This window comes from Muntiacus reevesi, chromosome 4 (genome assembly GCF_963930625.1).
Source record: "Muntiacus reevesi chromosome 4, mMunRee1.1, whole genome shotgun sequence".
NCBI lineage: Eukaryota > Metazoa > Chordata > Mammalia > Artiodactyla > Cervidae > Muntiacus > Muntiacus reevesi.
The window spans coordinates 148,461,428-148,485,007 of NC_089252.1; the positions used below are offsets into that span (position 1 = coordinate 148,461,428).

The 23,580-nt window shown below is 50.5% G+C and overlaps 1 protein-coding gene across 1 annotated transcript in view; it reads left to right on the forward strand.

Annotated features, from left to right (window-relative positions):
* The window catches only part of VDR (vitamin D receptor), a 57,831-nt gene that overhangs the window by 21,037 nt on the left and 13,214 nt on the right, over nucleotides 1-23,580 (forward strand). The window contains exons 2-7 of the mRNA XM_065934544.1: nucleotides 546-627; nucleotides 3,855-4,002; nucleotides 13,066-13,196; nucleotides 20,100-20,284; nucleotides 20,423-20,537; nucleotides 23,276-23,447. Of these exons, the coding sequence (XP_065790616.1) occupies nucleotides 3,857-4,002; nucleotides 13,066-13,196; nucleotides 20,100-20,284; nucleotides 20,423-20,537; nucleotides 23,276-23,447 (749 nt within the window). The 5' untranslated portion in view covers nucleotides 546-627; nucleotides 3,855-3,856. The remainder of the gene's footprint in view (nucleotides 1-545; nucleotides 628-3,854; nucleotides 4,003-13,065; nucleotides 13,197-20,099; nucleotides 20,285-20,422; nucleotides 20,538-23,275; nucleotides 23,448-23,580) is intronic.

Consider the following 23,580-nt stretch of genomic DNA (forward strand, 5'->3'; position numbering starts at 1 on the left):
GCCGTGCGTTGCTGTATTTAACCCCTGCAGCACCTGCTCCACCTACACCCGCTCTCCACAGACCGTACATCCCAGACACCTGTCTTTGAAGCCATCCCAAAAGGCCAGGCCTGACTGTACTGTCCCCAGCTCCCGGGCGCCGGTCTCCCTCCCACCCTCCAGAGCCTGCCAGGCCACCCTCTGGCCCTGCTCCTCCGAGCATCCCTAAAACCTGGGGTGGGGGCCGCGGGAGCATTCGAGCTCCCAACACTCTCTACAGCAAGAAGGCTGCCTCATCTGCCCTCTCGCTGGATGCTGCTCACGCCCTCCCTCAAGAGAGGGTGGTTCCCGGCTGCCGGCTGGGCTCCTGCCCCTTCAGCCCTGCCAGTGATAACGTGGCATGCCTGCCCCCAAAAGATCACCTCTGTCCAGTGTTCAGTCCCGGTTCTGAGGACCAAAGTCCCTGGAAAGAGGCTCACATCCTCTCTGATGGGCTCTCTAGAGCTCCAGTGGTGAGATCAATGCAGGGCTGTACATAAAGCATTTATTTCCCTTTTTCATTTCAGAGTCCTTTGGGCTGGAAGCACCTACGAACCCTCACAGACGGGCACCCCTGGGCCTGACTTCCCTGTCCCCCTGCTTCTACAGGTGGGTGTTCCCCCTCAGCCACAACCTCTGGGCTTTTTGTTTTCGAGGGGTGAGGCGGGCAGGGATGTTGGATGGGGGCAAATAGGAAGGCGGTGGTCAGAGGCAGGAAGAGATACTCCCTGCCTTTGGCAGATGTGGGTGGGTGCATCCTGAGTCAGCAGAGTCCACAGCAGCCCGAAGCTAAGACCCAGAGCTGGGCCCAGGTTGGGGTGGGGAGGGGCTTGCAGACACCCAGGTCAGGACCCCAGGGGGTCATCAGCATGGCAGTATTTCCAGCCCAACTCCCATCTCCTTTGTCTCTCCTGCCCTCCACAATCTCTGCCCTTCATTCCTAGCACTCCCAGCTCTCAGGCCATAGGTGCCCGGACCTCTTCTCCACTCTGGACTCTGGTCCTGGGTCCTGGCTTCTTGGTAGCAGCATGTAACCCTAGGCAGGGCTGAGTTGTCTCTTAATTCACCTGAAATTGTCCTGCTCACTGTGGGCCTCTGGCTGCTGGGTCCAGCCTTCAGTGGGCCTAACCCAGTGCCTGGGGCCCCACTCCAGGGGCCAGCAACCTTCCTGACATCACCCTGTTACAGGAAGGCACAGTTGCAGTGCTGTGTTGTTGCATTCTACCAACTCTCTTGCGTCATCACATCTTCCGTGAGCCCAGATGATGCTGAATACTTGTTAAGACTGATTTGACCGATTTCCCTCCACCCCCACATTTAATTTCTCTTTTTTCCACCAACTCCACCAGATGTTTGGCCACTGAATGACACAGAGGCTGTAGCAACATCACCATGACGGGGAGTTGCAACATCTCAGCTGACCTAGGGTTAAGCCACAGGCATCCTAGACAGTTTCTCCTCCTGGGGCCCCTGGGGTCCCTGCCCACTCTGTGGATGTGTATGTCATGCTCCAGAAGCCTGGAGTCAGCATAGACTTCCTAAGGGTTGTGGGGACAAGACTGGCAAACTAAGGGCACCCTCTCTTTTATTTTTGTTTTAACAATTAGGCAAAGTTTTATATATACAGATGAGCATATAAAACAGATAATAGTGTTTTAGTACTAGTAGTAGTAATGGGGCTTTCCAAGTGGCTCAATGGTAAAGAATCCACCTGCCAATGTGGGAAGCATGGGTTCAATTCCTGGGTCTGGAAAATCCCCTGGAGAAGAAAATGGCAACGCACTCCAGTTTTTCGCCTGGGAAATCCCACAAACAGGGAGCCTGGTGGGCTACAGTCTGTGGAGTTGCAAAGAGTCAGGCAAGACTTAGTGACTAAACACACACACACACACACACACATACATACACACCATAATACCTACCACTCAAAGAAATTGAATATGGCTAGTATGTAATGCCTCTGCAAGTCCTCCCCAATCTCACTCCATCAGAAGTTTCTGTTAATCATTCCTTTGTTCTTTTTTTTTTTTTTTAAGTGTTTCTCTCTCTGTTTCTGTGCATGTGTGTATATAAAAACATTATAGCTTAACAAGTATCAACTTTGCTACGATTGGACTGGGCAACAGGGTCACCATTATTAAAGTTCCCAGGAAAAGAAAAGCTGAAAGAGAAAGTTGGAGGATCTGCTAGGTCTGTCTGTGATCAGGGCCCCTCTACCCCTTCAGGACTGGCGGTACCTGTCCTTATCGGTCCCATCTCCTTCCTTTAGCTTAAAACTCTTCGTGGATTATTTTTGCAATATTAAGTCTTCGTTTAGTGCATTTGGTAACTGTAGTTGCTAGAGAACCTCAATGTTTGGGCTTCTCTGGGCCTCGTCTGTAACAAGTAATAATAATAGTACTTGCCTTGGGACTTCCCTAGAGGTCCAGTGGTTGGAACTCCATGCTTCTCCTGCAAGGGGCACAGGTTCGATCCTCGGTCAGGGAACTGGGATGCTTCAAGCCCAACAACAATAATAATGATAATAGTACTTGCCTTATTGGAGTGAGTTGAAGATGGACTGAAATAAAACCTTACTGTTCTTTGACACACCTTGGCTCAGGTCAAAGGCCTCATCATTGGAAAGAAGCTCGGAGCCCCCAAGGGCCCCCGGAAGCTATCTCTCTCACTTCAGTGGGAAGACATGGCACTGTGGTGTGGGAGGGGATAGGGTGCTTGGCCGCTCACCACTGACTTTCTCACTTGTTTTCCTTCTCTCCTGAGGGACCCTCCTGCCCTGAGGCCAAGGCTCTTAAACCTGTGGTGACCCCTGTGAGGACTCAGATAAAACTGGGAGGCAGCCCAGTCTGAAATCATCTCACCAGGCAGGAGGGACCCCAGACATAGCCCTGAGCTAGCAGCCGGCAGGATTGCAGGCAGCAGGTGAAGTCGAGGTCCCGGCCTGCCTGAGGGAAGGCTTGTCAGCTGCTTCCTGAGAAGGCGCTCCCAGAGCTATTATATTTTGTCCCCTCTGTCTCTTTTCCCTCCTTCTTCAAGTGAGAAATCCATCTGTAGATGATAATGCCTATTTATAAAAGCAGCCTCTGAAAACAAAATTAGTTCCTGGTATACGACTCACATTACTCAGAAGGACGTTCAGAACAGTGTGTTGAATTTACATTGAAGGCAGAGAGGGGAGGGAGAAGGCTTTGATGACCTTGGTACCAGGACAGCAAGGACACCAGGCCCTGAGCCGTGGGGCTGCTTGGAGCGGGCGTGACAGCGTCTGCTGTGGGCAGGTAATCTGCCCTCTTCCCCTCGCCCTCAAGGATAGAGGGGCGGAGGGTGTCCCTCTGTGTACAAGGCTGTTGGAGGCCCCCCTTCCCTTTTGGAGGGGACCCTGGGCGAAGAGCCCTCTGACCTGCAGCAGGTCCACTGCTGGGGTGCAGCTGAGGCCAGCGGTGGGCGTATCATTCATAAGAACCTTCCTCACACCCAGTGAAGTAAAACGCCTTCTTCAGATGAGGACAGTGGGACATAGAGAGGCGGGACCCCTCACCCAAAGAAGCCCTGCCCATAGGCACCAGACACGGCCTCTGGTCCTCCGCGCTTTGACGCCAGGCCACGCCACGAGCATCGCCACAGCGCCCCCTGCAGACGTGCTCCAGCCTGTCTGGGCAGACCCACTTCCGCTTGTGGCCCGCAGCCTCAGGAGGGTGAGCTGGTGGTACCCAGAGCCAGGAATGGAGGGCACCCAGGGTCCCACTGAGGCCTGGGCCCTGGGGAGCGGCTTGGCTTTGCTGAGCTCCGGGCAGAAGGGCTGCCAGCAGCCTCATCCCCGCCTGCTGTTCTTGCAGCCATGGAGGCGACTGCGGCCAGCACGTCCTTACCTGACCCCGGGGACTTTGACCGGAACGTGCCCCGGATCTGCGGGGTGTGCGGGGACCGCGCCACCGGCTTCCATTTCAACGCTATGACCTGCGAAGGCTGCAAAGGCTTCTTCAGGTGAGTCCCCTGCAAGGGCGAGGAGTAGGGGGTGAGGAACAGGGTTTCCCGCGAGGAGACCCTGCGTGTTCTGTGTCTTCTTCCTAGCCAGGCCCAGGAACACTCCTGAATCTCACAGCCCCCCGGGGCACCAGGGTCTGGTTCTTCCTCCTCTGCCCTCAGCTCCAGCTTGTCCTCTGGCCCAACCGCTTCCAGTGTGGCATGTGAGCCCCCATCCTTCCATCACCTCTTGGCACACAGCCCCCTGCACCCACCCATGTCCTTCCAGAGTGAACCACCTACCATTGCTGATCAGAGTTTCCTAGTCCAAGAGATGGGCATGGCCTCCAGGAGCCCCAAGAACTTGGCCTCAGGGCACCCACCCCTGCCCTCTTCTTTCGGACCACCATCCAAACCAATCGTTCCCTGGAGCAAGGAAAACGACATCCCTGGTTGTACCTCCATATTTGATCTGTGCACCACGACTTGCTCATCAAAGTTGGAAAGCCAACCTCAGAGTGTGCAGGAAAGCATGGGCATTCCGGTTTGGTCAGGGCTAGTTTTTCTGCCAGCAGCCTCTTCTCTTTTCATGCAGGCCCAGCATTACCAGTGCAAATTGTATGGGAAAGTCCTGGAAAAGCTGGACAAAGGCTATTCCCATCTGGAGCCAGGGAGGGAGAAGAGAGAAGTGAGGACTCGCAGGGTGGGATTCAAAACCAGGAGAAATTAGCATTTTGCATATTTTGGAGAGAGAAAAAGAAAGCCACCTGGAAGAAGGCGGCCAAAAATGAACTTCTATATAATAGTCTTGCTGGGGGTGAGTAAAGCTAATGGCAGGGCTTTCCATCAAAGAGAGGAAAGAGTGAATCAAGTCCAGAACAAGGAACCCATTTCTCTGAACTGGCACTGAGGGCAGCTTGAATCAGAGGCCTCAGGACTTGTGTCGTGGTCCCCCCACCGCTCAGCAACCCCTGGGCTCTATAAATACAGGCTCCTGACTCACCTGCCCTCTGAGGCGGAAACTGGCAGGCCTGGAGTTTGATTGCCGTGAGCCTCCGTTCTGAGGCCCCTTAGAGTCTGAGCTGACTGACGGCCACTACTCCCTCCTGCAAGATCTGGCATTTTTGTCAGCGAGCTGCTTTTATCTTGCTTCCCTGTCCTCCGTCTTACCTTATAACTTTACTGCCTCTGCCTTGATGATAGCCCAGACTGCACTTTCTGAAGAGCCAACATCTCTGTTGTTGTTTGGCTTGAATTCTGTTTTATAAATACACACAGTTGATCCTCATTGTTTGTGGAGCCCATATCTGCAAATCTGACTACCTGGTAAACTTTACTTGTCATCCCCAGATCAATACTTGCAGCACTGGTGTTTCTGGACACGTGTGGAGTGGAGAAAAATTCCATCTCGCATTGCACACGTTCCCAGCCAAGGCTGAGCCAGATATCCTGCCTTCTGTTTCAATTCTTACACTGTGAACAAGTGTCCTGTTCTTGGTCTATTTAGTACCATCCTTTTTGCATCTTTCTACCATTTGATAGTGATTTCACTGTGTAAAATGGCACCCAAGCATGGTGCTGAAATTCTGTCAGGTGCTCCTAAGCATGCGAAAGCTGCAAGGTGCCTTACAGAGAAAAGACGTGTTAGACAAGCTCTGTTTAGACATGGGCTATAGAGCTGTTGGCTGTGAGTTCAATGTTAATGAGTCAACAAGATGTATTAAATGAGGTGCATTTAAACAGATGACACACAGGAAACAAAGTTATTTACTGATGGATTAATGAAAACATTGTGACCAGAGGCTCACAGGAACCTAATCCAAATTCTCCTAGGAGTGATGATTCAATATTTGCTGATTCACCATTCATGGTGGCTTTATGAATGTAACTACCACAAATAACAAGAATAGACTGTCTGTACGTAATTTCTCCTCCTCCCTCCACTCCACATACTTCTCCTCCTTTGCTTCATCCATATACTATTTGATATTCTTCCACTTTAGTCTGTTTCAAATAGGTGTTTGAGAATTCCATTGTCAGTTGTATCTGTCTGCAGAATCCTCATCCTGGGTAGGAAGGCCTCTGTCAGAAGGAGGTCCTTCTCTGTGTTGGGTACCGCATCCTTGAGAACACAAAGATAGCACAAGTCCTTGCTCTCCAGAAGCTCTCTCAGTCCTGCAAGAGCACTTCTCAAGGAAAAAGCATTACCTTAGGGTTGAGCCATTGACTATATTCTGCGGGGTTAGAATAGCCCATTTGACCATTTAGTGTTTGATTGACTTCTAAATCAAACAAAATCGCTCTAGAAGTGAGTTGTGGTCATTTCAGCAAGTCTAAGACTCATAATCAAACCAAAGTGTGATTATGGGGGTTGGTCAGTTCTATTGACCTATGGTCAAGAATTAGAGACTATTTCCAGCCAGTTACTCCTGCAAGCCATTTCATGTTGTTTCTACTTCCTGCTCCTCTGGAATACATGTAATCCATAGAGAAAGATGCTATTTCCAGTGAGAATAAAAGGTTGGCATGAACAGGCTTCTAAATGGTTATATGTCTTGGTAATATATTAACCTAATATGTTAAAAGGCAAAGACATCACTTTGCCAACAAAAATCCATATAGTCAAGGCTATGGTTTTTCCAGTAGTCATGTATGAGTTTGAGAGCTGGACCATAAAGAAGGCAGAGCTCTGAAGAATTGATGCTTTCAAACTGTGTTGCTGGAGAAGACTCTGAATACTCATTGGAAGGAGTGATGCTGAAGCTGAAGCTCCAATATTTTGGCAACCTGATGCAAAAAGCCAACTCATTGGAAAAGACCCTTATGCTGGGAAAGACTGAAGGCAGAAGGAGAAGAGGGTGACAGAGGATGAGATGGCTGGATGGCATCATCTATGCAATGGGCATGAACTTGGGCAAACTCTGGGAGATGGTGAGGGACAGAGAGGCCTGATGTGCTGCAGTCCATGGGGTCGCAAAGAAGTGGACACACCTAGGTGACTGAAAAATGTTAACAACCCAATCATAAGCAAGAGCCACAGGCGGAAAATATGCAGGTCTACTATAAAGCATAAATATGTATATATATAGATAGATAAAGATATATATAGAGAGAGAGTGAGTGATGATCTGTGGATGAATCTCTGGTCATGAATGACTTTGTCCAGATTCTAATATAAGGGAAGGTGTAAAGGATGAGAAGAAAATCAGAAAGATCCCTTTGATGAAAAGAATGAAGAATATGAAGTTTAAAATCCTTGTCTGAAAGGCAAGCCTGGGAAACAGACTGCCATTTGCCTCTCTATTTTGTCACCTTCCTCCTCATCAGGACACCATGAAGCTGGTATGTGCGGTAAGCGCCAAGCTGACAAAGATGATGTGGAGCAATGCCTCCTTATTTGTGAGCCCCGAAGTCCTCAGGGACCTCATTAATGATGCGTTTGGGGAAGTGTAGGCTGGTGAGGATCCAGGAACATGTGGAATGTTCTGGCTCTCAGGAAGTTCACGCAGATGATATTTGCAGGAGCTGTGATGCAAAGCGAGGCAGAGAAATGGGGCAGATGTCCAGCGACTCAAAGTGCTTAAAGGCAGTAGAGTAAATCGAGAGGCAAGGAGTGGCCACTCAGGGTAGTCCGTGGGCACAAGTGAATCAGTCACTAAGAGGTCAGCGTTGCTAGAGAGAACTTTGTCCAGGTCAGCTTGGCAGCTGCTCAAGGATGTGAATGGAAGAGAATGAGGGGGTCATGTTCAGAGCAGCCAAGAGTGATGTTTGGAAGTTTGAATGGAGAAGCCAGATATTTGGAGAGGGGATGCCACTGGAGGTGTCAAGAAAGGCAGCTCCCTGGACATGACGAAGGTCATACATTTCTTTCTGGTCAGTTTTATTTCTTTAGGAGCCCAGCTCTCCTCTGGGTTCTCTGGTGTGAATTCCCTCTCGGCACACCCTGGGAATCCTCCCCATGCCCCAGCAATAGAGGTGCCCATGGAGAGGATGGGCAGAGGTCACCCCCACTTCCAGCCTGCCCATCTCGGGTCCTGCCTCTGTCCTTCTCTGTTCTACATGAGTCCTTCAAACAGCACCTGCTTCCTGCCCGTGGACTCTGGAGGGGAGACTTTTGACACCTGATTCAGCTGGAATTGAGATATGGTAGATTCATGTTAAAGACCATATTACGTAAGAATCCCATAGGCTTTGGAATCCAACCAATCTTGATTCTAATGTCAGTTTTCACACTTTCTAGCTGTGTGACATTAAGCAAATTATTTCACTTTTCATTGCCTTTTTGTACCACCTGTAAAATTGGGAGGATACCTATCCCACAAGGCTGTTGAGAGCATCAGAGAGAATATGTAAAGTGCTGGAAGAGAAGGCTCTCCATAAACGGTGCTTGTTATCACTGTTCCTTTGCAGTTTCGGAGAATAGATAGTCCTCTCCTATCCTCTTTTATGGGACCTGGAACATATGTAACTGTGATGTGTCAGCAAGGGTCTCTGGTAATAGGTCCCCAAACAGGAGTTAAATATCAGATATGAGAAAGCAAGGGCTTGTCCAGGGAGCTCTAGAGACCCTCATGTCAGTCAGGAACTCTGTGGGACCTGATTGGCACTCAGAGAGACTAGACATTGGTCACTGTAACTCACAAAGGGCTGTGGGTCTAGACATCAGAAGCAACGACACATGAAGCAACGATATGTTTCAAGCCCCTCTGCCTATGGAACCCCACATCAGGCACGCTGAGAGTAAGTGGAGATGTGCTGACTGCTCCCAGGGTCTCGGATTCTCATGGGAAGGTTACACACTGCTGTCTGCAGCCCTCCCACGGCCCCTGCCTGCCAGTTCCTCTCTCTTCCCTTTATTTAGTGCTTAAGCAGTAAAGGTGCAGTAAAGACCCTGCTTCCTTCACTTAATCCTTACAACACCCCCTCTGAGGGTTGTTCCCATTTTACAGACGTGGAAACTGAGACATGGCGAGATTAAGTGACTTGCCCAAGGTTGTGCATTAGAATTTAAACCCAAACAGATCTATGTAACCAAAGCCTGTATTTCATTTAAATTTTAAAAATAGTTTTAAAGGGTGGTGTTTATTTGTTGCTGTATTTGGTCCTATGAATAACTCCTGTGAATTTTTTTTTTTATCTTTTTGGATGTAGACAGTTCAAAAGGGGACATAAGTGAAAAATAAAACTTCCCAATCCAGTTCTCAGGTTCCTACATGAGACTGGTCTACCCATTTCCAGGATGAACTCCTGGAAATGGCTTTACTGTATGAATAAAGGTTCCATGCAGTTTACATACTGGTAGACACAGGCAGATCTTGTTTTATTGTGTTTTGCTTTATGGCACTTTACAAATGTTGTGTTTTTTACAAATTGAAGGCTTGTGGCAATTCCTCATTGCCAGATGATTATTAATAGTTTTTAGTGAGAAAGTATTTTTTAATGAAGGTGTGTACCTTGTTTTTATACATTGAGTGCTAGTGCACACTTAACAGACTACAATATAGCATAAACATAACTTTTACGTGCACTGGGAAACCAGACATTTGTGTGACTCTCTTTATTGCTATATTGGCTTTATCGCAGTGGTCTGGAACCAAAACTGCCATGTAGCAATATACGCCTGTCTTGCCAAATTGCTCTCCAAAAATGAGGCCTGTGCTCCTTACCATCAACCTTCCTTTCCTTAAAGTTGGTTTTTCTTTTTTAACTCACCTGCTGAGAAGCCCTGGCAGTCCCCACACACAGTGGGCCCCATAGGTCTCACCATCAGGCCACACGGACCTTTCATATCAGGAGCTCTAGCAGGCGCCTCACCTGGACCAGGCTCTGGAGTTTCTCTGACCCTGGAGCTGCAGGAGAGAACAGCTCAGAGCTAACACTCAGCCCCGGTCTTGGGCTTTACAAGGTGTGTCTCTGCTGGCAGGGATCACCTCCTCAAGGACCCTCCCGTCCCAGGCCTGAGACCCTGGCCCAGGCGCCTAATGCTTTTGTGAGCTGCCTGCCTCCTGTTTTGATGAACTGGTCTCTGGCAGAAGAATCGGTCAGTGTCCTCTCTCACCCCGGCTTTCTAGAAACTGTGTCTATATTTAGCCTGGTTGCACCACCACTACCCCCCTTTCCTGACCTGGGGTGTAATTGCCAACCACCCAGAGGATGAGGCTGAGAGCGCTGCTGAGGAAATGGGCTCCCATGGAAACCTGAGGCTCTTGTTTCTCAAAACCAAACCAACTCACAGGCAATTAGTTTTGGGAGGAAGGCAGGGCGGGGTCTGGATCTTGAGGACAAAGCGCAGAGCCAGAGCTGGCCAGTCTGGCTGCCCTGCCTCCTCATGGGCAGAGCCCAGATGACAACCACATGTGTGCACGTGCCCTTAGCAGGCGGCAGAACAGGACGAGCTAGGCCGCGGAGCCCGGGGAAACGGTCCTGGCAAACAGCCAACACGCCTGAAGGGCTGGCTGCAGAACCTGGGCTCCGGGAAGGGCCTGGGTCTGCTCTTGGAGTTGGTGGGGGAGGTTTCTGCCCCTATCCCCTGCCCTGGACACTGAACCCCATGGCCCAGAGCGTGATAATGTTCTTTACGAGGCACAGCCTCTGTCTCCCCTACCATTATCCAGCTGTTTGCCTCTGATTCTGTCTTTTGACAAGCTGAGGGAGGGCTGGTTACTACGTACGTGTTTTCATAATAATAATTTTAGAGCTCCATGCATTCATAGGCTGCTTTCTGCTTTGCTCAAATAATGTGGAGACATAGTTCAAGGTTGGTGGGCTCCAAGACAGGGGGTGGCAAAATGTGAGAAGCACAGGCTGCATTCTTACCCTGGTCTGAGCCCTGCTGTGAGGTCATGAGCTTGGCCACACGTTTCTCCCTTTCTTCCTCTCCCGCACCTTTCTTCTCCCCCCTCCACCTCCTCCTTTCTCTCCACTTCTCCCTCCTCGTCATGGTCTTGGTCCTCTTCCTCCTTCTCTTTCTGTCTCAGTTCTCTTGGGCTTCATACTCCTACTCCGAGTACACAGTTGAAAGCATGACACGGGTCCCCGCCCCCAGCATCTTTTAACTCAGCTCTGCACCCTTTGGAGTCCTATCTCAGCCTCTTCAGAGTCCACTCCTGCTGTCAGGCAAAGGCGGGCTGAGCAGCTGTCTCCAGCTCTCCTGGGCGAGGCCTCAGCTTTGCAACATGAGAAAGATGAAAGAAAAAGGATGATGTCTCAAACTCTCTTTCCAAGCAAATCTGCAGTTGAGGGAAGAGCCCACCAAGGAGGGTCAGAGTCGGGGCCCGCAGAGCTTGAGGAAGGAGAAACCTCGACAGGACCCTGGGGCACCCTCCCTCTGGGCCCTTGAGAAGCCCTCGGCCCTCGGTGCAGGTCTGAGAGGCTTCGGCTCACATGTCTAGAGGTACCATGATGCGTGTTCTTTTTGGTGCCCATGGCTCTCGAGAAAGAACAGGGTGATTGTGAGCCAGACAAGACAGTGGGTGGGAGGACAGGGCAGCCTCTCAGCTGCCTCTCAGCTAGCCACCCCAGGCAAAATGCCTGGCTGTTAAAAAAAAAAAAAAAAAAATGAAATGAGAGTTTGCTCTAATTAGAAACTTCTGGTCCTTACATAGGTTTAGAGAATCATGGGCATTCTGGGGCCTGAGCATTAATGGTAAGAGGTGACACCTCAAGAACCACCAGGTGAGAGAGAGAGAGAGGAGTGAAGGGGATCTGGTCCTGGAACACACAGATGTGTCTCATTCCAGGCTAACTGAGGTGCTTCCATGTTCTTCTGTTCCTCTGGGAAGCCGCAGTAAATGTGTGCAGGCACAAGGAGAAAGGCTTTCTGTTTCCACAGGCAAGATCTTGGGGGTGCAGTCTTTCCCTGGGGGGTCACTGCAGGGGCTGGCTGGGGATAAACCACCAGCTAACACCCCCGCCTCCCCGTATTGCCCAGTCTGTGGTGGCCCCTTGGGTATGAGGGCTGTGATGGGAGGGTACCAGGGGCTGAGGTCCAAAGCCAACAGCAGCTCCTTCCCAGGTGACTGGGTGTCCTTTGCCTTGAGCTGTTCTCAAGGGCCAGCTGCTTGGAGCCTTCTGCCTATGGGCTCAGCTTCAAGCTCCTTGAGTTTCTGGGGATGAAACAGTATCCAAGAAGCTAAGAACTCACATCCCTAAGGCCTTCCCTGGTGGCTCAGATGGTAAAGAATTGCCTCGCAATGTGGGAGACCCAGGTTCTATCCCTGGGCTGGGAAGATCCCCTGGGGAAGGGAATGGCTACCCACTCCAGTATTCTTGGGCTTCCCTGGTGACGCAGAGAGTAAAGAATCAGCCTGCAATGTGGGAGACTCAGGTTCGATCCCTGGTTTGGGAAGAGTCCCTGGAGAAAGGAATGGCTACCCACTCCAGCATTCTTGTCTGAAGAATCCCACGGACAGAGGAGCCTGGTGGGCTACAGTTCCATGGGGTCACAAAGTGTTAGACCTGACTGAGCGGCTAACACTTTCACACTCCTAAGATCCCAACTTAGGAGTCTTTATTCTTTGCTAAAATGCTTCACTATAAGAGGAACCTCTAGGAAGATGTCCTCTATGCAGCCTCATAAAAGTCCCCATAGCTGGCAGCAGGGGAGAAAGCCAGAATTAGGAAAATGAACCTTTGGGCTTGCACACACACACACACACACACACACACACACACACACACACACACACACACACACACACACACACAGCTAAAGGCAATGAAAGCTGCTCTGCAGATTTCAGTATTTATTTTAAAAATTGTGTTGAGTTAATTCACTCATATTTCCTGTGTAATAAAAAAGAGAAGGAGGAGTAGGGGACTTTGAAGGTAAATAAAAGCAAGGACGGGGGAAGAATCAGCAGTGAACAGGAGGAGGGCACGGTGGCACACACCGCAAGTCAGACGGTTGGGCAGGGGTGGCCACTGAGAGGGGCCGGGGGCTTGCCTGGGCCCCCATTCTCCCTGGGAGTCTAGGAGCCAGGGCCTGGCCAGCAGGTCTCAGGGTCACAGCCTCTCTCACGCAGGCAGGGCTGAGGGGCTGGGAGGTGGGTGACCCAGCGGAGGGTCCCTGCTCTCTCTCGGCAGGCGGAGCATGAAGCGGAAGGCTCTGTTCACCTGTCCCTTCAATGGAGACTGCCGCATCACCAAGGACAATCGCCGCCACTGCCAGGCCTGCAGGCTCAAGCGCTGTATTGACATCGGCATGATGAAGGAATGTGAGTGTCCCGGGCGAGGCCCAGGAGGGGCGGGGGCAGGCGGCGCCTTTTGTGCGTTTTGGCCAGAGAGGTCCGCTTGCCCTTCCTCTGTAGCTGCTGTGATTTGGGGCCCCCGCCTTGCAGCGTGAGTGGGACCCGCAGCCTTAGGCAGGGTGGCCAGAACTCCAAGGTCCAAGGGGCCCTGTGAGCCTTTCCGGAATCTGTGTGTGTGTCCCAGAGGCCTGAAAAGGGCCTATTCTAACAGCAACCTTTTCTTAAGACCTTCCGGGAAAGAATGAGGCTCAAGAACCCCAGGGTTCTTTGGGCTTTGGAGGAGAGGGCTGCTGTGGGTGGGGAGAGGCAGCAGTGATGGGTAGAAGAAATATTCAGAGCCTGGTTGTCGAGGGGGTTCTGCCCCACCCTAGCTTTCCAGTCGGGCTGGTATCCAGAGCTAGGGCTTCCCAGGTGGTGCTAGTGGTAAAGAACCCACCTGCCAGTGCTGATAGATGTAAGAGATGTGGGTTCAATCCCTGGGTTGGGACAATCCCCTGGAGGAGGGCACGGCAACCCACTCCAGTATTCTTGCCTGGAGAATCCCATGGACAGAGAGGCCTGGTGGGCTGTGGTCCATAGGGTGGCAAAGAGTCGGAGACAACTGAAGCGACTTAGCATGTACCCAGAGCTAGGTGGAAAGATCCTGCGAAGGGAAGCGCTGAACTCTAGCAGGACCCTTTAGATCCAGATGAAGAAGGAGCGGTCTTCTAGGACTTCCTGTCAAGCTCTGGGGCTGCAGTGGGGCAGGTTGACATATTCTGATTCACTGTTAAAAACAACTCCTGGAGTTTGCATCTGAGCTCTAGTATGAGTTACTTGGTAACCAGAGACGCCATTGAATCCAGTGAACCTGGCGAAGTGCTGGCCAGGCCCTCCCTGGACTAGAAGCAAGGGCACTGGGCTGCCCTGGGCATGGGTACCCTCTGCACACTCTGGCCTGCCCTGTCCCTTGGCTCACCCCTGTCTGTGCTCTGTACCCTGATCCGCTCCAGGATCTGCAATCGTGTGGGTGTCCTCCTGAGCTGTGGGCTGGGGAGGCTCAAGAGAGACACTCAGATGCATCTAGACCTGGAGGTCATCTTGGCTACGGGGCCCATTCTGGGTGTGTGTGTGTGGGTGCAGGGGAGTGGGGGGGCCAGGTACAGGGGAGATGTGTCTTGAACAAGGGAAAAGCCACAGGGCAGGGCTGAGGGGATGGGAAATTTCTTCCTTGGCGAGAAAAAATTTTTTGTTTTGGGGGAAACAGAAGCCTCCTCAGGCCTTGACAGGCTCCCTTCTGATGGGCCACGGCCCCTCTCCTGACCCCAGCTCCCCAGTCAACACTGGCAGTGCTGGAAGAAGTTTCCAAGCTGTCGTTGCTCCTCACCCCCACAGGAGCAGGCAGGCCTGGGCAGGCGGTTCGCTCCTTGCCCGGTCCCTTGCCCCACCCGACTCCTGTTTATCCTAGAGCCGTGGAAGCTCAAGGCCTGGGTGCCTCATGGGGCTTCTCACATGCTGGTTCAGGGCAGCCTGCTCTGTTCAAGGTGCTGGGCTGCACACGGATGCAGAACGTGAAGCCCCTGCCCATTCTGAGCACATAGTCCCCACAGGGGAGACAGCTATGATTCTAAGGCCCCAGCCAGCCAAGAATGGCCCAGACTTATACCTGGGATCCAGTAAGGCTCTGCCACAGGAGTTCTGGTCAGGGCCAGCCTCAGTGATGTCCCAGAGGTGCCTCTCCTGGTATCTTGGGAGAAAAGAGATGTTCATCAACTTAGAACAGGAAGCACACTTAGAAATCATCTGAAACCCAGAAAAGCAAAAGCACCAGGGTTGGGGGTCAGAAAGCAAGTTGGGATTAGAACCCAACTCTTTGTCCCCTCCTAGATCCCTCCTGGTCCCCATGGAGAGCACCGCATCCACCCTGATGAGCAGACCTTGAGTGTTCCAGGGTGCCCCGGCCCCAGGAATGCCACATGGTGGGGGGCCAGCAACCCAGAAATGGATGCTCACCCCCAACCTCAATCAGCTTTGTGCCTCAGCCACCCCCACCTCAGCTTCAGTCCCTGTGATGGAGCCCATGCTCCCACCCTGCTCTATGCCCAGGGCAGCCCGGTGCCCACCCCTCTCGCCATCCTAATGCAAGGAGCTGTGCTGAGCTCAGGATGGGCTGGTAGCACTGAGTTCTTGGGGTCTGGGCCCCAGAGCTCCAGGTAAGATGGAAACATTGGGGCAACACTGAACTTATTCTTTCCTCTGCCCCAAAAGGAAGGTCCTCCGGGAAGAGCTCTATTTCCTGCCTCTGTTTAGCCAAACTTTGGGAGACCTGTCAGTATGTCTGGCCTGGAACTCTCCAGCTCCGATCGATCCCTAGTGGATCTGCTTATTGACCATCCGGACTGGCTGTCATCCCCAAAGCCTAGCCTGCTGGATACAACTGAGTATCAACATTAGTAAAACCACAGCACACCCCAGGGTTTCCTCTGAAGGAAGCTGCAAACCCAGGCTCCTTTCTGGTGGGGCTGAACAGGTGGCTTGTCCCTACAGGAGGCATGGGAAGGGGGATGCATGTGGGAACCAACATTTGTTGGCCACTTACTATATGAGTGTCAGGCACTAGCACCTTCTTAAAATTTGACAACAATCCCTGAATTTGTAAATACTTCTGTCTTTATTTTTATTTTTTGTAATAGATGTGCAGTCTCAGAGATGTTAAAATATCATGCCTCCAAAGCTAATAATCTAGGTCTGTGTGCTTCCAAAGGCCAGGCCATGTGGGCTCCACCCCAGCATAACCCATTGGTCCCCCTTCCCCTTCTCCCTTACCCTCCTTGGTGGGCCAGAGCTCCTGGACTCTGCATTTGCAGGCACTGCCTGGGGCCCCAAAGGATGGATTGAAGAGAGTTTGTTCTCCCTAAAGACTCTCTCTGTCTCTTCAGGTTCAGGTTGACTTGATGTCCTTGGAGCCCAAGACACTTCATAGCTGAGTTCTGGCCTCTTGTAGACCTGGCCTGCACATGTGAACTTGTTTAATATTTTTATGCATGGACATCTTTTCTGCCCATCATGAGCACAGCCTCTGATAGTAGGTGTTGAATGATTGAATATTAGCTCCCCATTGTGCTTCTTTGTATCTCTGCATCTCTTAGCGATTTACAGATCAAGAAGATCACCCACATCTGATATTGTCAATGTCATTCATTTGGAAAAATTTTGTCTGTTTACCTAATGTTGTCCTTAGGCCACCTCTGGCAACTTGAAATATTTTTAAGATGCTTGTGCTTTCAGATATTGACTCCCTAACTCAGTCATAGACTTCATGGAATAGGGAACATCTTGCATGCGGTTAACTTGAGCAAAGCCCTTTACCCAGTCAGCAAGGAATTGAGAAGCTACTAAGCAGCCATATGGATTTCACAAAGTCCGTGTACACAGCTCATGCCCTTTATTCACTGACAAACCCATCAATGGGCTTTTAACTTCAAAATGTGCCTCCTAGTGAAAAATAAATTTCTACTGTTTAAGCTGAAAAAACATACAAAACATACAACAAAAAGTGTTCTCCTACATGACAGTAATGGTATTTTTAGTAGCAATTCATTGAGAAAATGATTTTTTAAGCATTCTATGAAATTAACAACCCCTTTAAGCAAATGAATTATTTCGTAAGTCACAACAATATCTGCATATATGAGAGGCTTATAGCTTATCTAGTTCCCTGCCAACGTTGCCTGCAGGGAGGTCCACGGATTGGCAGCCTTCATCTGAAACCAGCAGATCTTAGTGTTTCTTTCTCTAGTACTGCAAACAGGGTGATGGTTGTTGCTATTGCTAGAAATAATGGAGAGGAGAAATGCCATAAGGTTAACTTCAAATCTCTTAATGTCATCCTTTTAAAGTATATCACTTACAAGCTTTGCTACTTTATTTAATCATTATTTTCTCACGCTCTTCAGGTGGATCAGAACACCTGCTCTGTCATGACTCCACAGCTGAAGACCAGGCTCCGGCTGAGCATTCATAGCCGATTATAGTCATAGGCAGTATGGAGTAGTAGTTAGGGCCTTGGACTCTAGAACCAGACCGCTCAGACCCGATACCAGCTCTTACTTGTTTGCTCTGTGAGTTTGAGCAGGCTTGATAGCCTTTCTGGTTCTCAGGTCCTGTCACTTGTAAAATGAGGATAATAGCATCTGCCTTAAGGGTTACTATAAGGGCCAAATAATGTGAGTTAATATGTAAGAAGTACTTGGAATAGTGCTTGGTACATAAAAAAAACTTTATTTTTACTAACAATGTATTTATTAACAGTATTTTTTATAACATATAGCTTGGTCACCAGAGTTTCTGGCTCCCAGCAGATTAGAAGTAACTCTTAAGGAGGATAAAGGTACACTCCAGTAAGAAGAGACAACACATAGCTTAAGATAGCGGGATAGACTGGTTGGAAGAGTAACACAGGACCTCAAAATCATAGCATGCTAAAAAAAAAAAAAATCACAGCATGCTGAGTCACACAGTGCAGGAAAACAGACCCATATGGTTCTGAGATCATAACCTTGTTCCTGCAAAGTCCAATAATTATTCAGAACGATGCCTCTGAATCATCAAGCAAAGGTTACATGATGTTACAGGTGCTCCGTTACAAGGGGTTCTGTCTTGAAAATACTTGTCACAAGTATTTGAAAATGTAAACTTTGCTCAGTGATCTGGTGGACTGGCAGGTGGAGTGTGCCATTCTGAAATTGTAGAGAACGAGCATCATTGGTGCACATCCAGAGCCAGGAGGACGACCAGCACACAGTAGGTACAGTCAGTGTTGATACGTTGGGTTTTTGGTGCATCAGACCACTGAGGATGCTCCACTGGGCTTGCCTCGGTACGGGAGATACAGGCATTGTAAGATGCAGCCCCCAAACTTGGATACCCTGCAGTTCCAGTGAAGGAGACATGGAACTTAGTCTCTCTCTATTGCAAGTATTTATTGGATCCTATATGTGATATATAACCATAAATGTGATAACCATAAATGTGATAGAGTGAAAAAAGATCGGGTGCCAGTGTGTGTGGAAAGAACTGCTCCTTGCAGATCAGGGCAATACAGAAGCCTTTGTGATACAGGAGGGTGTGAGCTGGGTGCTGGGGAACTGGTAAAATCTGCATGGCTACTGGGGAGAAAAGACCCAGCTGGACAGGCATCCAGCACATGGGAAATGCCATGGCAGGAGTGAGCAGGTCATGTTCACAGGCCAGCAATCCCAGTGCGACTGGACCAACAGCTGTGTCAAGACCCCGGCAATGAGGTTGGAAAGTTAGGAAGAAGGGAAATCACAAAGAATCTTGGCTTCAGGTGGGGCATGGTAAGCAGGAAGGATTCAGAAGAAGTTTCTGAGCAGGACAGTGACGTCATAGAATCACAGGGGGTTGTGAGAGCCCCGTGGGGCTGAAAAGCACCCCTGTGGGCAGCCAGAGCTGTCCCCCCAGCCCCAGCCTCGTCCCATCCTGCGCCTGCCCTTCAGATGAACAGGAAGGACTCAGTCCCTAATCTTGGCCTCCCCAGGCTAGCGTCTCACACCCTGCCTTGAATGGGGTGCTCCCTGCTGCTCCCCCCTCCCATCCGGCTGAATCTCTTGGGGTCTAAACTGACACCCTCTGTGGGAGGAGGGCGGGCAGCTCTTTGGATAGGTGAGTCAGTAACCTGGGCGTGGCCTCCGCCCAGTCTTCCCCTAGTTACCGTTTACCTCAGCTCTGGAGGGAACGTGCCATCTCCACCGGCTTCCTTTTCCTGCCCTGCCCACTCACACCCCCCGCAGGCTCGCCTTCCCCCACCCTCACTTCTCTCGTCCTACCCCCCCCCCCCAAGAGGCCAAGGCCCATGGGCCTTTCCTGAAGCCCAGAAGCCACCCACTCTGGCATTCTGGTTCTTTTTTCCTGCTCTTGTGAAACGCTCAGTTCTGTGGGCAGATGCCCTGGCAAGACTGGCACAGAGCAAGCAGCTACAGGCCGAGGGCCCCAGCGCCCACTCCTGCCGTCAGCGCTCTGCAGGCCCCGGCCGGGAGGTCTGTGTGCTGGGCCGGCTCCCAGCCCCACCCTCCCGGCACTCGCCCAGCACGAGGAGGCTTGGAGCCCCTGCAACCAGACACCCTGGCTAGCCACTGGAGAGAGAACCCAGATAGAGCGTGAGCTGCTACCTATCCTTGGGGACTTCTGCAGGACTGGAAAACTTCCTTGGGCAGAAATTTCAAGACTGGAAGGACTGAAGGAGGGGTTGTTTTGCAGGGAACCGAAGAGGCCAAGTCTTTTCTACTTTGGCCAGAGTAGATCACATGCCTGGAAAGTTACATGGGGATGACCACGTAGAGGGGTCCTCTCAGCATCTCCTAGCTTCTGACGCTGGGACCCTGCACCCTCCCTCCCACTGAGTGATCATCTGCTCTGTGCAGGGCTGGATTCAGGTCTCAAAGAGTTGACCCTTTGAGGTAGGATCCCCACACTACACGCTTCCTGGAAGAAGGAATAAAAAAGCATGTTAGGAGAGATCCTATGGTCCAATCTTCTCATTTTAGAAATGAACAAACAGAAGCCTGGAGAGTTCAATCTGTTCAGAGTCAGACATCTTGTTCCTGGGAATCCCAGTCACCTTAATGATGCCCAAGCATCCTGCCTCCCAAATGCTCTGTTTCCTCCTCTCTCATGCTCCTGCCTTTTCAACATACAGCACCCACTCTTTCATTCGTATCATGGGCTTTGGGTCCCCGTGGCAGGATGGCCTGGTGAGCTCCGCGTGTCAGGGAACAGCCCCTCCCATCTGGAGCCTTTACCCCTGGAGGAAGGTTCCTTGGAGGCGCTGCAGGCCCCGCCCTCCTGACACCCCCTTCCGGGCCCCCGCAGTCATCCTGACCGATGAAGAGGTGCAGCGGAAGCGGGAGATGATCCTCAAGCGGAAGGAGGAGGAGGCCTTGAAGGACAGCCTCCGGCCGAAGCTGTCGGAGGAGCAGCAGCGCATCATCACCACCCTGCTGGACGCCCACCACAAGACCTACGACGAAACCTACTCCGACTTCAGCCAGTTCCGGGTACATGGGCTGGAGGGCGAGGGGATCTGGGCACAGCACCCGGGGAGGGCTGCCCCTCCTGTAAACAGAAGATCAGGAAGAGGAGGGAGGAAGGTGACCTCCAATGTGGGCTTCTGACACTCCCCCTTTCCCTTCCAGCCTCCAGTTCGCAAGGGTGAGCACGAGGGGAACCATCCTTCGAGGTCGATACTCACGCCCAGCTTCTCTGGAAGCTCGTCCTCCTCCTCTTCGGATCACTATACCTCCTCTCCAGGTGAGCGGGACAGCACACTCCCTCCCCAAGTCCTAGAGCTTTCCCAGCCCACCTGCCCTCAGCTGCAGCCAGGACAGCACTCACTACTGTGTGCTGCCCAGAACAACCCCTTTTTAGAGAAGAGGCGTGACGTGCCCAAGGGTGCATGCTGAGGACTCTAAGGAAGAGGCCAAGCTGTTGCCTGCAGAGCCTCTGCTCCTTCCTCTAAGCCAGGCTTCTCCACCGGGCTCTCTCCCTGGAAGTGACCTGATTCCTTTCAGTGGTCCTTTGAGCCTGGGCCCTTGTTGCCGGGTGGATTGTTTGTTGGTTTGGTTTTTGTTTTTTCCAGCTTTATAAAAATATAAGATGGCACTAGTGGTAAACAATCCACCTGCCAATGCAGGAGATGCAAGAGAGGTGGGTTCGATCCCTGGGTCAGGAGGATCTCCTGGAGGAGGCATGGCACCCCAATCCGGTATTTTTACCTGGAGAATCCCCTTGGACAGAGGAGGAGCCTAGCGGGCTATAGTCCATGGGGTCACAAAGAGTCAGACACAACTGAAGCGACTTAGCATGCATGCATGCAATTGACATACAGCATTGTATAAATTTAAAGTGCATGACATAATGATTTGATATAGGTATACATTGGGAAATGATTGCCACAATAAGCTAGTTAACCTCATAGAGTTACAAAGAGTTTTCCCCCCCATGATAACAGTTAAGATGTACTTTCTTAGCAACTTTTAAATATAGCAAACAGTGTTGTTAACTAGTCATCAGAGCCTGAACCTTTGGAAGGTGAAATTCAGCATGGAAGCCTACCTTCCACTCAAGCCACCTTCCACTAAGGTCCTGGAGGACCTGTCCGTTCCAGCTCATCCTTGCTTTCTTATTGTCCTTCTCTATCTTCCTCTGCATCTTCCTGCCTCATCCTCCCCCATCCTGGTCTTCATCACTCTACCTCTCACCCAATCCATCTGCCCTCTGCCGGAAAGGAGGGCAGGGATGGAAAAGCTCCCTCCCCACTAGGGAGCTGGAGCCCTCAGACATGGTGCTTCCAGACTCACTGGTGGATCAGTGCCCAGATCAAGAGTAGGTGGGAGGGATCTCTGTGCCAACTAGACAGAGATAACAGCGGAGCAGGTCATGTGTCTACCCATCTACTGTGACCGCTGCATGGATAACTGATCCCTGAGCCCCTCACCTTGGAGTTAACCTTGTAGTAACCCCTCTCCTGTGTTAATTTTCTCTATCCACCTTCTTACTGTTTTTACTTTATGGTAGAATCATTTTTATCAATGAAGGTCAATCTGAATGGTATACATTTTTTCAGCTTTTTTTGGGAGTATAATTGCTTTACAATGTTGGAAAGCAACTGTACAATGCTATACAGTTTCTGTTGTACGGCAAAGTGGATCAGCTATGCACGTACACACATCCCCTCCCTCCAGGACCTCCCTCCCGCCCAAGCCCATTCTACCCTTTTAGGTCATTGAGGTCTCAGAGCACTGAGATGAACTCACTGTGCTATAGAGCAGTTTCCCACTAGCCATCTGTTCACACATGGTGGTGTATATATGTTCATCCTAATCTCCCAGTTCCTCCCACCCTCTCCATGGCTGCTGTCTGTCCCCATGACCATTCTTTATGTCTGCATCTCTTTTCCTGCCTTGCAAATAGGTTCATCTTGTACTTCAACTTTTAGTAACAGCTTTATATTATTTAGAAGTTTTGATTTCCCCTTACAGGTGAATTAATCTGAGGTGCTCACCCACCCCCATGGTATGTTTGGCATGTATGTGTGTGTGTGTGTGTGTGTGTGTGTGTGTGCTCAGTCATGTCTGACTCTTTGCAACCCTATGGACTGTAGCCCACCAGGCTCCTCTGTCCATGGGATTCTCCAGGCAAGAGTACTGGAGTAGGTTGCCATGCCCTCCTCCAGGGTATTCTCCTGATCCAGGGATCAAACCCACATCTCTTTATGTCTCCTGCACTGGCAGGCAGGGTACCCAGGCGGGGTACCTGCATTTACCACTAGCGCCTATATTATGTCATATTTTCATGTCATTTAGTACATACCTAGAATATCATTTTTGAAGCTGCATAGTATTCTGGGGTATAATGTACAATAACACATCTAAACCCCCTACCACTGGATATCTAGATTTTCCTCCAGCTCTTGATTAAGATAACAGTGTGCTTATGGCTAAATATTTGCACTCATTCGAATTTTTCCTTATGCTGAATTCATGGACATAGGATTACTGGTCACCGAGTGTACGTGACTGTAGGCTTTTGACCCTCGTGGTCAAATTGCGTTCTAGATTAATTGCACAAATGTGTGCCTCCTTTAGCACCCCAACACTACACAAGGATTGCCTAATTTCCTACATCTTTACAAATACTGGTGTCAACCTTTAAACATATTTGCTTCTAGTTTAGAGGTGGCTGTTCTTTGATCACTAGTGAGGCTGAACATTGTTTTCCACAACTTTATTGGTTCCAAATTCACCTTTGACTTGAGATCATTAGGAAAGACATGTAAAATCACTCTTAAAGAAGTCTCATATCTCAGAATGTCTCTGCTCTTTGATTTTCCTGCTTCTTCACTCTCTTAAAGAAAGACACGGGGAACCTCAGGGGGATACCTGAGTGGAAGTGACTTTGGAGAGAGGCAGTCATGCCAGAGAACAGGAGGGCCTTACAGGAGCAAGCCTGGCTCAAGTAGTTCCTTTTCTTCCCTCTTCCTTCCCCAGACACAACGGAGCCAACCAGGTTCTCCAACCTGGATCTGAATGAAGAAGACTCCGATGACCCTTCTGTGACCCTGGACCTGTCCCAGCTCTCCATGCTGCCCCACCTGGCTGACTTGGTCAGTTACAGCATCCAAAAGGTCATCGGCTTTGCCAAGATGATCCCAGGGTTCAGGTAAGAAGTTTCTGGGACATCCAGGAGACAGAGTCAGAATCCTACCCTGAGCCCAAAGAAGTCTTGGAAATTCTCAACCTACTGCTTCCCAAAACACACTTTCAGGTCCTATCCCAGACCTCCTAAATCAGAA